The following is a 14,350-nucleotide window of genomic DNA, read 5'->3' as shown; positions in this document are numbered from 1 at the left end:
ACCAAAACCAGCCCAATACAAGTCGAATTCCTGGACCTGCACCTTTCCAAGAACACCAGCAGCAACGACTTCAACCACAACTTGTACACGAAACCTACAAGAGTAAACTTTTTACTCCACAGCAGCAGCATGCACCCGTACAAGCTCAAAAAGAAATGTGATAAAATCACAGGGACTCAGAGTCTCCAGAATCACCAAAGACCTTAATGACTTTCTCCACAACATTAAAGACCTGGAAAATGATTTCCTGGCCAGAGGCTACATGGACAGGACTCTGCACCAGATTCTGGACCCCATCACGAACAACAGAAAGGAAAAAACATTCATACTTCAACAGAGCCTAGGGACTAAAAACAGGTATGAAAACAAATATAGGCTCAACTTTATTTTACATTTCTCCATGGACTATAAGGACATACAAAAGATCATCAGTGAAAACTGGACCATCATCACTTCAAACAAATCTTTTGGACATATCTTCCCTGAAGCACCAGGGTTCACGATGAAAAGAGGACCCAACCTAAAAGACCACCTCAAGAGACCCCCCACCAAGACAACTCGATAGATATGGCACCTATCCGTGTAGTGACTTATCCCCCTGCTTCTACTGTAAATACATGGCAGGCATGGACCACTTCTACTACCCCAACAACAAAAAAACAATAACCACAAGAGCATTCGGAGGCTGCAACACAGAAGGTGTTGTCTACAGAGCAAACTGCTGCAAATGTCAAGCCTTCTATGTGGGCAAGACCATCAATGCCCTCAAAACCAGGATTGCAAACACCTATACGACATCAGGCACAAGATACCGACAAATAAACTAGCAACACACGCAACAAAAAAACCAAGACACGAAAGATTTAAGTTCCTGATACTCGAACAGCTGGAGAAGATCCCCTTCAATGGGGACTTCAATTCAAGATTAGAGAAAAAAGAACTTATCTGGCAGATACAACTTGAAGCAAGACACCCTCCGGGTCTCATCTACATGGAGACCATCACCCGAGTCCTGAACCTCAGGGCACTTAACCATGCTAACTACAACTAATCGGCTCCTAGTAAGATATGCTATCTATTTCGCTCACTGTTTTCTCACTGGTACAAGGTATAATGTATTAATTTTTTGAACATTAATTGTTTATAAGCAGAACTAAAATTGCAGTAAGTCAATGTATCAGCCCGCACAAAAGTTACAATTGTTAGCTCAACTTTAGTTATTTTTAATTTAAAAGGTAAAATTTCAATGTCAAACTACAATTAACTTTTTACTACCTAATGTACGCTCTCCCTGATGAAGATGCGGCAGACAGGCTACCTTCCTATCTGCCCCGAAAGTGCCGGATATCTCAGACTCTTTCTCAGAACCAAGCTTGCTTCCAATGTTTTACAGATGGTAATGGCAAGTCTAAATTTAAAACTATAGTCAGTAACCCCAGAGTTTTACAGTTCAATTTTAATTTTAAATTTAAATTTAATTTTAAATTTAATTTTAATTTTTATTATTTTTTTATTTTTTGGTTACATTTAAATTTAAGTTTTAGTACAGTTTTTTCAAACATAGGTATAACCGTGACAAAGCAAAAGGCTCCAACACATTGCTAGAGGTTAGGAATGGCACATATGAACAAGTAGCTGGTTAATAAAAAGGAACTAAATAAGAGGAATGAGATGCTTCCAAACAGGTCCGTCTTCACCTTGTAGGCCTACTAGGGCCACACCCCCAACTAGTCACTTCTCATTGGACATGTCTCAACCATGCCCCCTCCACAGTAGCATAAAAGCAGCACAGCAACAGCTCTCAGGTCATTCTGACCAGCACTTGGGGAGCGCACAAATAGTCCTTTTTAGGACTCACACATAGCAAAAGAACCGAAGATCTGTTCAAGAAGAAGGACAACGGAGATCGACACCACCGCAGAACACCGAAGGACACAACAGCAGCTCTTCCCAGAGCCCATTGTGTCCATACACAAAACAGCTCTTTTCAGAGCTCACGTGGATCTGCACACTTCACCAAACAGCTCTTCTCAGAGCTCACAGTACACCAAACAGCTCTTCTCAGAGCTCACAGAGATCTGTAAAAGCTCTGGTAAGAGCAACCGGAGACACATTGAAGAATAAAACAAAAAAGTTCTTATTAGCGCTACCACCAACACCCGAACAGGCATTCAAAACACAAATCAGCCCTTCTCAGAGCTCACAGAAATCTGTATCAGCTTCAGTAAGACCAGCCAGAGGCACAGACATAGCTTTGGTGAACCATACAAAACAGTTCTTTTTAGAACTACCGCATCTGCCCGAAAGGGCATTCTAAACACAAAACAGCTCTTCTCAGAGCTCATAGAGATCTGTAACAGCTCTATATAAAGCTCCAGCTGCCCACAGGGCTAAAACAGCTCTATTTAGAGCTAGCTCCACCACCGACTACACGTGGAAATCTGTTCACCGTTTAGGATCAAGAGTGAAAGGCTTTGTAAAACTGGTTATTCCTTCCCTCCGGGCAGGCATCACTCAGGATCGAAAACCCAAGAGGTCCACACCTATTTTTCTGGTTTTATAACACCTACGGAATAGAGGCTATGAAAAAATAGCACTAAATATCTGTCTAAACCCTTGGGAGTTACTTAATCTCACCATCTCAGAAACCACTTTTTCAAACACTTCAGTACTAGTGAGACCAACATCATGTTTGCCTGGTACAATAATAACTGTACCAAAAGGAGAGGAATTTTTAAACAACAGTTTGACTGAGTCTAACATGTCAGCAATGTTTCCACCTCTCAGGGAACTACCAGTAACGCACTGTAGATTCACCCTTGGGAGAACACTACAAATTCTACTCAACAAGGAACTGCCCAGCATCAGCATACTGTTTTTATTTCATTAAGACCTGGCTCACTAACTACAATAGTGGATGGTGACTTGCTCTCATTTCTGCCTGTACCCTCCAGGCCCCTTCCTCTTGTCTTGTTAACCTCTTAAAAATAGTTATTCTCATCTAATTTCTCAATTTCACTCCATAATCTTTTATTTTGGTTAAAACTAAAATAACCATTAATAAATAAATCATTAGGCTGTGTGTGTGAGGGCAGCTCTACGTTATTGTTTTCAGCAACTACTGGGGCATCAGAAATAATGTTGAATTGAATTACCATCTCAGTGGGAGTTAAGTCAGCATTGCTTTTTTCTAGGCATCTTGTTCAAATTGTTTATTTGGACTACTGACCTCAATAGTGTCTGTTTAGATATCACTATTACAATTTCTACAAGTAAAGCTTATTGTCTATGACATCATTTTTTACTTATTGTTATCATAGGATAAAACGTTATATTATTGAGGTTCCTATGTTATTGAGGGGCCCTGAATTGTTGGGATCCACTCTGAGTTGAGATGCTGGTATTAGCTGTAGTTATCATTCATGTCTTCCCATCCCTCTCCTGTTTTAAATAATTACATTTTTTTATACGGAGTCCAGACAGTGTAAACCTTGATTACAAAGTCCTCCAAACAAAATACAACCATCTGCTCCATTATATCCTGATGTAACTCTCTGGACATGTTAAAATTGTATAACAAAACCACACACTCAAGAGACCCGCACTGCCCAGCGTACCTAATAAGCCTAATATTTTGCTTGGTTAGACCAAGCTTATAAGGACAGCTTCTGCCTGATTGACTATTGCACTAAACACCTCCCTGAACATGCTCATCCAAAGCCCAGAAAAACCATGAAAGGATTCTAAAGCTTTTTAATCTCCTATTGCCATTAGAAAGACAGTAGAGAAGACAAAGCAATGGGTGTTGCACTGCCCAAACACACCACATTCAAAAGAAATCAAAAAATGCTTGTACAGAAAAAATAAGGAAAAAAGTCAGAGTAACAAGCATACTAATGACTACTACATATCTCACTGCAGTGGCCTATTAGTGCAGCCACTACCTGCCACTAAGTTTGACTAGGAAAACAATGCAAGAAAGCAAAAGAAAACACTTACATATCCACTAAATAAAAGCACTTGGAACATGGCAGGGCAAAGTGCCACTAGCCACCAAGGAAAAGGATCAACAACAGGAAAGAAAACAGGAAATGCTCAAATGTTTTCAGAGAATCAAAGCAACTGCCTAACAAACACTCATATGCCACAGAATATGATTGAGAAAACACTGCAAAAAGACAAACAGAACAGCCCCACTGAATAAAACACTTGAAATGGAAGGTGGAACCAAACACCAGTAGCTAGCAAGAAAAACAATCAATGAAAGAAAAAGAAAAATAATAAAAAATCCTCCCACTCAGAAAAAAACATGGTTATGATCTGTGGTTTCCCTTTTTGTATTCAGTAATCTGTCATCTTTTAGATCATAAGTCACGAGGACCAAAATGAAAGGCAGCAGTATCACAAGCCACATGACCCAACTTTCCAGAATTCCACAAGGTAGTGAAATAAAGAACTTAATTTCAGGACTTCATCAGAACTTATTTTACAAGATATCATAGGTTTAATAACCCATTCAGTAGTCTCAAAATAAAACACTACCTAGGTTTGAAATGCACTTGCCCACTAGGATAAAAAATAAATAAAAATTCAATTGTTTATGCTACTAATAAAACCCTTTATAAATTGATTATAAAAGTGACATTCTGAAAGAAAATTTTGTTTTATTTCTGTTGTCAGAGAAGTAGTTAATAAATTGTCATTCCAAAGGACTTAGGAATTAAAACAAGTAAAACTTTCTAAAAAACACATAATACAGTAGAAGTTCCACATTTGTTGAAGTTAATAATTTGGCACTATGTAATTTTAACCCCCTGTTAATTGATGTTAGCTTACCTAGAAAACTGGTAGGCATTAAGCCATAGTTGTCAAATCAAGTCTCTATTTTTCTTTCTTAGTGGCAGGTCAACTTTAAACCTGGGTTATGTTTTAGTCATGTGACTATTAAATGGATTATTTAAACCTGTGATATCTTATTAAATCATTTCTGATGAAGTCCTGCTTTTCTGGATGAAAGCACTTAACCTTAATAAAGTGTTATTTTACTATATTGTGGAATTCTTGAGAGTTGGGTCGTGTGGCTTGTGGCACTGTTGCATTTCATTTTGCTTCTTGGCTTCATGGCATTGGAAGCTCTTTTGTCTTCATCTCACTAGACTTATCAAAAAATTTTAAAATGCAGAGATTCTTAATGATGGCGCACTGGTGAGGAGGTTAGCATTGTCACCTGACAGCAAGAGGGTGTCTGGTTTGATTCTCAGCTGGGTGCCTTCTTTGTGGAGTCTGCATGTCCTCCCTGCATTTCCTCTGTGTGCTTCCGTTTCCTCCTACATTACAAAGACATGTGTCTGGAATGTTTCTCACTGGGCCTCCCCTGAAAATTGGCTTGTTCCAAGTCAGACTTTCCTGGTTAACAAATGTTAAATAAATGAATAAATAAAAGGATAGCAGGACTCAAAACTCTTAGATACAAGGAGAGGTGGGAATCACCGACCCTGTGCTCCATGTCATATATGCTGATGAGAGGAGACCTATGGCTTGCTTACCATGGTCTATGGGATTATTTTATCTATGACCATCTTCCTCTTGATAAGTCAAATAGTGTGGCCAATATTAGAAGAAGAGAGCTCAGTCTTTATGAAGAAATACAACTAAATGGAGGGATAAGTTCATTATCCAGTGCCTCCCTTTGCTCTAGAATAGACACCCCTTGCATGTCAAGCAGTGTGATTCCCCAGTGGCCTTCATGAACAGTTTAGAGAATTAGATAGGTGATGTAAAATACACTGTGGAACTTACAGGCCCTGCTGTCATTGAAAAGGGTGGTAGGACATGAGGGTGATTATTGACAAGGCACGCATGCCATCTGGTCAAATAGCCCTTGTGTTTTCTGTGATTCTGTGATTCAAGACTATTTTAGACTAATGACTGTGTAGTGTGTACATATTGCTAATGCCCATCCTCAGGCTTTACCTCTAATTTCAAGGAGGGAGAAGTCAGTTAATCCTGTGGTAAATTGCAGAGTACTCATCCACTTGCCCATATTTAGTGTGAAGGAAGATATTGAAATGCATTGCATGACTTACAAAGGAGGCTTATTTCAGAGAAGAGGGACATGCTAGGTGAAGAACTTATCTCTCCATCATGTTCTGGTTATATTCTGATGAAGACTCAGGTCTCTTTTTCATGTTCTAGTGCTAGCTGAGCTGTTTAGCTTATTGAAGTATAAGAGATCAGGGAATGCTGGCTCTTTCCTGGTAACACAGGTACTTAAAACTAGAGATTCTTTTGGTTAGTAACCTCCTGGACCTTTCAAGTTTGTTGATATGTCAGGTAAGGTGCATCTCAAAGGCAGCACTATAATTTATAATGGGCCTGATCAGTGTTAAATTTAGGGGAGGAATTTCATCGAGATGAAATATTTCTGGCTATTGACTGTGCTAAGTGGATGATTTCCATTTACCATTGTATATGATTATCAAAAGAGATGGATCTACCAACTCAAGTATGTAGGTCCCTTTTCATTTTGTAAAGGAAATATTATTTATTCTTTATATTGTAAGTAATTGTCATTTTTCTGAAAGATAAAATACTACATTTTTAGTGTTCAGTTTATGCCCATTATTTATCAACTTACTCCATACATTAACTAGGGTAAGCTCTTTCAAAGAATGCAGATATTGGAAGCTGATTTATCAATTACATCCAGTTTGCAGTCATCTGTGATTTTTTTTTTTAACCAGAGAACCTAATTATCAGTTTTGTGATCAGAGAAGTAATTGCTGAAAAAAAAGACACCCCAGTACAAACCCCTGGGGTGACCCTACTGTATACCTTAGTGGTATTCCAAGAGTCAACTGCCACCTAAACTATGTGGGGTCTGTCTTTCATCCAGGTGGCTATATATCTTACCAGATATTTTCCTTACATTTCTGGCATGAGGTATGGTATGGAATGATTTTGCCAGCTCACTATAATCTGTATAAACAGCATGACACTGTTGACAGCTGGTGTGACTCCCCCAAAGAAGTTAACAAAATTCATATTGCGTGATCTCCCTTTGACAGAGTCAAATTATTGTTGGTCAGGCCTAATCAGATTCTTGTTATCATAATTAATAATATCCGTTATGATACACTTCCCTAGATTTATAGATGGGGCTCAAAAGGCTAAAAATTACACTAGGGTGGCAACACTAAAAATACAGATTCTGTTTGTAAGCTTCTGAAAATAAATATTTTTATAATTGGTGTAATGGTTAAGGTATTTACCTTACAGACACAAGGTACAGAGTTTGATTCTCACCTGGGGTAATTCGCTAGGCTTAAAATGGCCCACAAGGTCAGTTAGCCTAGTATGAATCTATGAAAGCCATCCTGAGAAGAGAGTCAGCTGGAATTTGATGTTTCTGTGCCCAAGAACTATGACATCAGGCTTAGTTAAGTTCTGTGTTTCCAAAGTATGGGGAAAAATCCACCTACATAATACTGGAGAGGTCAGATCATGGCATGTCTACCGCTAATGGGGTTTGGATTTATTGTCCCAAATGCCCTCAAAAAGACTTAAAAAGGTCATGGGCATTTAAAAGCCATGCATCTGAAACACTGGTATGCTGTTAAGAGGTCATTTGCATATATCACATAGGCCTTGATTACCGGAGATTTAAGGTATCACAGGAAGATTCTAGCTTAATTGGGTCTTTCTTGTAGTTTTTCCAAATTGTGAATACAATAATAAATAGTCTAAAAAACAAAAAAAAGTCCAGAGAGTTATAAACCTGAATTTTGCTAAGTATTTGAAACAAAAATACTATTATAATAATATGATGTCTTTACCTATGAAGTTAAACAAATTAGTAGGACAACTCTTGCTATTTACTCAGAGATCAGTGAAGGCCTTGTGGACTGTGAAGCCTGCCTTCCTGCCTATCTGTATGGTGGGCTTAAGGAGCACTACATAAAAAAAAGAAAAGAAAGATTGGGCTACCAGCAGGGGAAAAAAATCTCACCAAGATGGTGGCTTTCTGATAACCTTAGTAGGCCTCATATCTTGTATGGCTCACTAGATTCTACATGAGGGATAAAACCTGCATAACCTTTAGTGGCTATCTCACTCTAATGTACATATTAAGGTACAGTACTTCAGTATACCTGTATTTCTTCACCCCAGCTACTTAACTGACGCTTCATGGGAGATTTACTCTGAAAACTGCACGAAATGTTAAGTTGCTGCTGGTGTAAGGCCTAACTCCTCTTTATTTAACAGGGCAGAATAAGAATCAGACCTGCTGTATAATGTAGTATTCTGTGTATCCCAGTGTTCATCTCCACTTACATGATGAAAATACTCAGGTACAAATTCATTGAGTAAAACTGCATACAAGTAAGTAAACTGATGCATTTCCTATTTTATTTTTACTAGGTACATGAAACAAAGAGTGTGCAACTAAACAAATCAACTAGTAGAACAGAACACTCAACTAATAAAACTGAATAATAACCTAATAAAACTAAATAGTTGAACAACTACACTGAAGAATCTCACCTATCCACAGTGAATGATACTGGAATTTGTACGCAATCTTTTGGGGCAGCTTACTCCATTCCTTAACATTTTTGTAATAATTAGGCTACTGTACCCTGAGGTCAAAAGGTCACTGTGGGACAGTAGTGTGATTTTCTTCTGCTTCAACCACACATTTAAATCAATGCTCACTGCTATCTGCAACAGCTTTAATTTCAGCAGACTACTCTGTGTTCACACAACTTCTCCATTCATGTACAGTTTTTTCACTGCCTATAAGGACTGATTTTATTTACAATATTTGTATTGCTTACTTCTGTTCACTTTATTAATTGGATGCTATTTTATTATAATTAATTTGTGAATGATAATCGAGTCAATGTAGATTTACTTAGTCACTCATCTTCTGAGATTTTAAGATATGAAGATAGGACTGATTTGTTAACTGAGGCTGCTTTTTTGTGATTAAAGTGGCAGGAGATGTGTCTTATAAAAATGTTGTTTAGCATATCAGTGAGTGGGTGTATGAGATTAAAACTCATGCATTCTCTGTTTTAGTTTTAAGAGCTGTTGTAGTTCATATTTGTTATGTTACAAAACAAAAGTAATAACCCATATGCAAGTTATACAGTAAAATAATACAAATGTAATAACTGAATCACAATATACTGACAATTTAAAACAAAATGCATTGCATTTCTACAACTAATGAGCAATGGACTTACTCTGCTCAGAGAACTGGAGTTTACATTTGAACTGGATTTTAAAACTATTTACTAATCCTTACGGTTACACTGGAATGATTCATGAAACTGATTATTTTAGTTGATACAAATTGGTGAAGAGTGTGTGATAACAATAAAAGGTTTGGCATCTGATGATTGAAGATATCATGTGAAACTTGTTTATAATGATGAGATCTAGTGGGAGCTCTGATTAAGGGTAAAGAGTATGTATATCAGGAAGATATTCAGAGTCTTATAGTGAATGTAAATGTTTTGCTTTGTGAGAAAGGTACCGTGGCGCTTGAAGTACAGTGAGATATTCATAAATCTACAGACTTTGAGAGGTAAAGTCCAGAGTGGATTGTATTTGGTGGAGCATCCTGCAGTCGTAAGTGGGTGGCTGTAGTCTAATTTTGGCAGAAGAACACATTTTGCTATGGCAGTTATAACCTTAGGTAGTCACAAGTATATAACACACAGCTAGTAAAGAGATGCTTTGTAGTAGATACATGCTAACCCCTCATTTAGTTTCTAGTTGTCTTTTACAAAGCAATCATCCTCATCTGGAAATGAACAGTACCAAATAAGTTTCAGGGCTATCCATACTTATGTTTACCAGTGACTAGATGAAAATCTTAACAGTGAGTGTAAGACAGACAATCCTCCTTTCTAAGTCATCTGAACTAGAAGGCTAATAATAGCGTAAGAAGTGTGTCAACTATTATTTCCAACCCACATATTTAAATCTTTGACTAATGAGTCTGGGAAAATGGGATGAAGTATTTGAAAAAGTCATGTTTTGGAACTTTATTTAAAAAAAAAGACTGCTGCATACATTAAATGAGAGTAGTAATATAGAAAACATTCAGAAAAATAAGCAATATACTACCATAATTAGGTTAATTTGTATAAATAATTAAATTATTCTAGCTACAGTGGGTGCATGAAGTAGTTTCTGGATCTTTGGTTGATTGATTCTTTTCTTGTTAAAACAGCTGAAACCAAACTACATAAATATCAAACATTTATAGCATGATATTAAACAACAATCATTTCTTCATTATATGAATAATTACAGCAATCAGTTTGGTTAAATATCCTCAGCCGAATACAACAGCAGATGTGTTCAGTCTTTCTTTCTTTTACTTATCATTTTCAATTCACTGAAATATTAGATATCAAATAATAGGAAATGATTACCTTATAGCGCCATTTATGGCAGATATTAGACTTAGCTCCATGTTTATTGGGTAGGCACAAGAAAATGGAATTTTCTTCCCATTACCGTTTATAATAATAATTCCATTGGATAAAGGCTCCAAAATGAGTGTATTTGAGAAAATGGCATGTGTCTGATTACTCTGTAAAACAAGGATGAGACAGTCATGATGTAAATTAAATTAGTTTGCAATGTGTATACTTTGTTACTGAACTCTGCAATACATCTGGATAGAATTAACAATTTATACATGCTCATATGTGAAGAGCAAAGTGATTAGTATGTATACATAAAACATACGCACCTTTATTGTTGTCCCACACTGCAATAAGTTTTGATTAAACTTAATGGATGTCATCCTTTGATCGCCAATTATTAATGAAGATCCTATGCATGCTGGATCATTTAGATGCACAGATGATGAGTCAAGTTTTAACTTGTCCAATAAACATTTGGATACAGCAATACTAGATACTGCTGGCTGACAAGAAAGTACTGGGACAATGTCTGCATCCCCTAAAAATAAAGTAAATAAATAAATCGATAATAATATCACTAGAAATGGGAATGTCATGTTAATTATCCTACTTTTATATGAAACACATTAACCAGAAGGACACAGCATATGTGTATATATTTTGAATGTATGCTATGTCTATCACGCTTACCTGGAAGTCTTTGAGCTTCTTAGCCAAACGTTGGATACATTTAAAACAGTTATTGAGCTTTATGGCAATTTCTGTGATGTGCTTTTCCTAAACTAACTCCATCCAATATCTGTTCCAGGATGTTTTTGTCAGTCACAGCTATGATTTCAGCAGGTATGATTTGGTCATTAGCTTGTATGACATTTTTAAAAGCACTCATCTGGAATTACTTTAGAGTGCTTTGATGGAACAGAAATATAGCATACATTTTTTTATGCAGCACAGGTTAGATATTTGCCTTGCAGAAAAAAAAAACTGTTTTACTTGTAGGTAACATAAATACACTGAGGGTTTAAACTTACCATAACTTGCATATGTGAGTGGATTGCACACACACCCGGTAGTATTCCTCACGGCATCATTGCATAGTTCATCATTCGAGCATACAGGCGAACAAACTAAATAAAAGGAGTATATATCAGCTCAGTTTACAGCATATCTGAATATAGTTTGGCATTCATTTAACAATAACAATTCCCAAAGTTGCCATATAATTTAGTGAATAAAACAGGTCAGTCTTAAAAAGCCATTAGCTGAAATTCAAGTGACTAAAATGAACTGCTTTCAGGTCACACTGCATTTCTAAGACACTGTACTTAGGAAACTGTTACAAGTAGAAGTAACATAATCTTATGAGTTTAGCAGGTAATTTTAAATGGTATTAGAAGGATAAAGCAGCACATACAAATTGAGATTAGCTGTCAGACGGGAGATTAAAACCTCAGATCCTGGGACACTTCTAAAAGATTAGGTTGTCCAACATAATAATCAGACCATATATTAAAACATGCAGTTAAACATACAGCCAGCCATACAAATATATGAAGAGTAAAGACACATGCAGTATAACATGCTTAAATAAATATAAGGATTAGGTTGTCTGGCAGAGTACAATTTGTTTTATTAATATTTATAATGGATATATCTGGCAAGCAGTATGCATTTGTGTGTAGTTATAGACAGATAAGGAATTTTACTCTTAGGGAAGTAGTTTAAGGGAAGAGTCAATAAAACAATAAAGACTGAAGGCAGTATAAGGAAAGAGAAGTATAGGAGGATAGGATTTAATTCAGGCATGTATAGTGGCAGTTGGATGATGGGCAAGCTTTATGTCTGGTGAAGAGAAGTACTTTGTTACAGTTCTGCTGTTAGGTCTGGTGGCACTGGGTTCCATAGTTTGACTACTGTTGCTAAATATAATGAGTAGCCATAGTAGTTTTTTGATTTAGTTACTGACAGATTTTTGAGCTCGTTGCTTTCTAGATGGATAGGATTTGCTGATTATAGTAGCAGATGTTGGACATTTAGTAGTTTTTTATAGTATGTTGCAGACTGTCTTTTGTTACTTTATTGTTAATGTGTGGTTTAATTCAAGTCAGTCTATCTTTTAGAGAGGTATGCAGTGATGTGTTAACTTAGGGACATCTGCAGCACATTTGGCAGTTTTGTTGTTGGTTTCCTCTAGCAGTTGGGTTTTGAGAATATAGACCATAATGGAGGAAGAGCATAATAGCATTAATGATATACATTGTACAGTAATAAGAGCATAGGAAAAACACAAGGCAAGTGATCACAGGGATCATAAGGGGCCTGGTCAGATATACCTTTAAGCAGACACACTCTAAAGTCTGTGCCACATTTCATGAGTACTTAATGGTGCCCACATCCCTAATCAACCAGGACCATACATGATAACTGTGGTATAAATATTTGTCTCCACGTCCAATCAAGTCCAGTGAAATGCAGACTAAGTAGCACTTTGGGCCACATCCCAAAAGAGTTCTCTACAGTGTAAGTCTGCCCTGATTCTGAAAGATCTACTGTTAATGTAAGTGACCTACTTCAGTGCAAGGCCTATCGATAAACAGGCTTATTATGGGGACCAGATTCCAAAACACCTGCTCCCAGCCTGCTCTAAGTGGTCACTCACACTGAGAGCAAGTCTTTTGGAATTGGGGCCTTTGTTTAACCTGTTGGGGTAACGTATTCCATGGGTTGGGAATCTGTGAGTTAGGAACCATCCCTCCAGCAAGTTTTGTTTATTTGCTGGTGTAAGTTTAAGTCTCCTAGTGTGGGTGTTTGTAGAATCACTGGTTTTGCAAAGAAATAGGAGGTCAAACAGGATTCAATCTTTCATGGCTCAAAAAGTGACCTAAAGGTCACTTTGGAAACGCCAGCAGATAGCGAAATATGAGGATACTTTTCTGGCCTGTGTATTGTGTGAGCAAATACTTAAGAAACAATAATGGTTATTGGAGGGAAATGCATTCAGAAATAACAGACCACTCAGGGAGTGAATATGACCAGCAGCTGCGCCCATTATATTACCAGGGATGTTGTACAGTATAAACTAAATATATGCCATGTCAATGGAAACAAGCTAAAATATCAAAACTTGAAAACTGGGAAAAATCTCTGAAATTTAAAATGAAGCAAGATGTTAATAATAGTTAACAGGTAAGAGTAAATAAAATTAGCATTTCTTCCTAGCTACATTGCAGCATACAAAATGTTACAAAAATGGCCCATGTTTAACAATATATAATGTTATAAGTCACAAAACATGAAAATTGTTAACATAGTGCTATAAATTATAATTAACATATTACTATAAACCAAGTCCTTATCCTTATTTATATTTGTTGCATTTATAACAAAAAATGAAAGTTGTCTCGAATGGAAGACTGTGTATTCTTTCCAATGAAATAAGTAAAAATGACATCTTATTGACTGCTTATATTCCACGTCTAGCACTTGCCCTTAAGCTGCTGTCATGAACAGACACATAAGCCTACCTGATATACAAAATTATCTGTGATGGGCAAGAGCATTCTTCGAGTATAAATAGTTTCATATATTGTCACACCTTTACTTTAGATGTCACTGATGTTTAGTGTGATAAACTAGAAACTTTCCCAGAAGGTTATATATCGAAGGATTTCTAATAAATGCCCCTTAGTCTCTTACGTAGGAGTGACCTAACCTTGTGAGTTCTATCAGATATGGATATAGGTTTTGGTTTACTACTTTTAGGATTTAGCATTGGTCTAAAAGGACTCTGTAATGTTTGAAAGCATTGTAAAAACAAAAGTTGTTTTATAACTACTGTATATCAGACTTAAAAATAATCTCTTATGAGTCAACAACAAATTTTGCTATCACATTTGTGGGGGATA

The 14,350-nt window shown here is 36.7% G+C and overlaps 1 protein-coding gene across 1 annotated transcript in view; it reads right to left on the bottom strand.

The window, feature by feature from the left end:
- Window positions 1-14,350, bottom strand: part of LOC122812082 (uromodulin-like) — a gene marked incomplete in the record, with an annotated part of 518,790 nt that overhangs the window by 389,478 nt on the left and 114,962 nt on the right. Inside the window, 3 exon segments of the mRNA XM_044084351.1 lie at window positions 10,449-10,609; window positions 10,772-10,983; window positions 11,477-11,572. Coding sequence (XP_043940286.1) covers window positions 10,449-10,609; window positions 10,772-10,983; window positions 11,477-11,572 — 469 coding nt within the window.

This window comes from Protopterus annectens, chromosome 9.part0 (genome assembly GCF_019279795.1).
Source record: "Protopterus annectens isolate FY-2018-M chromosome 9.part0, PAN1.0, whole genome shotgun sequence".
In the NCBI taxonomy this organism is placed as follows: domain Eukaryota; kingdom Metazoa; phylum Chordata; order Ceratodontiformes; family Protopteridae; genus Protopterus; species Protopterus annectens.
Note: the sequence above shows the minus strand (reverse complement) of the source record. Positions and strands in the feature narration are given on the sequence as shown.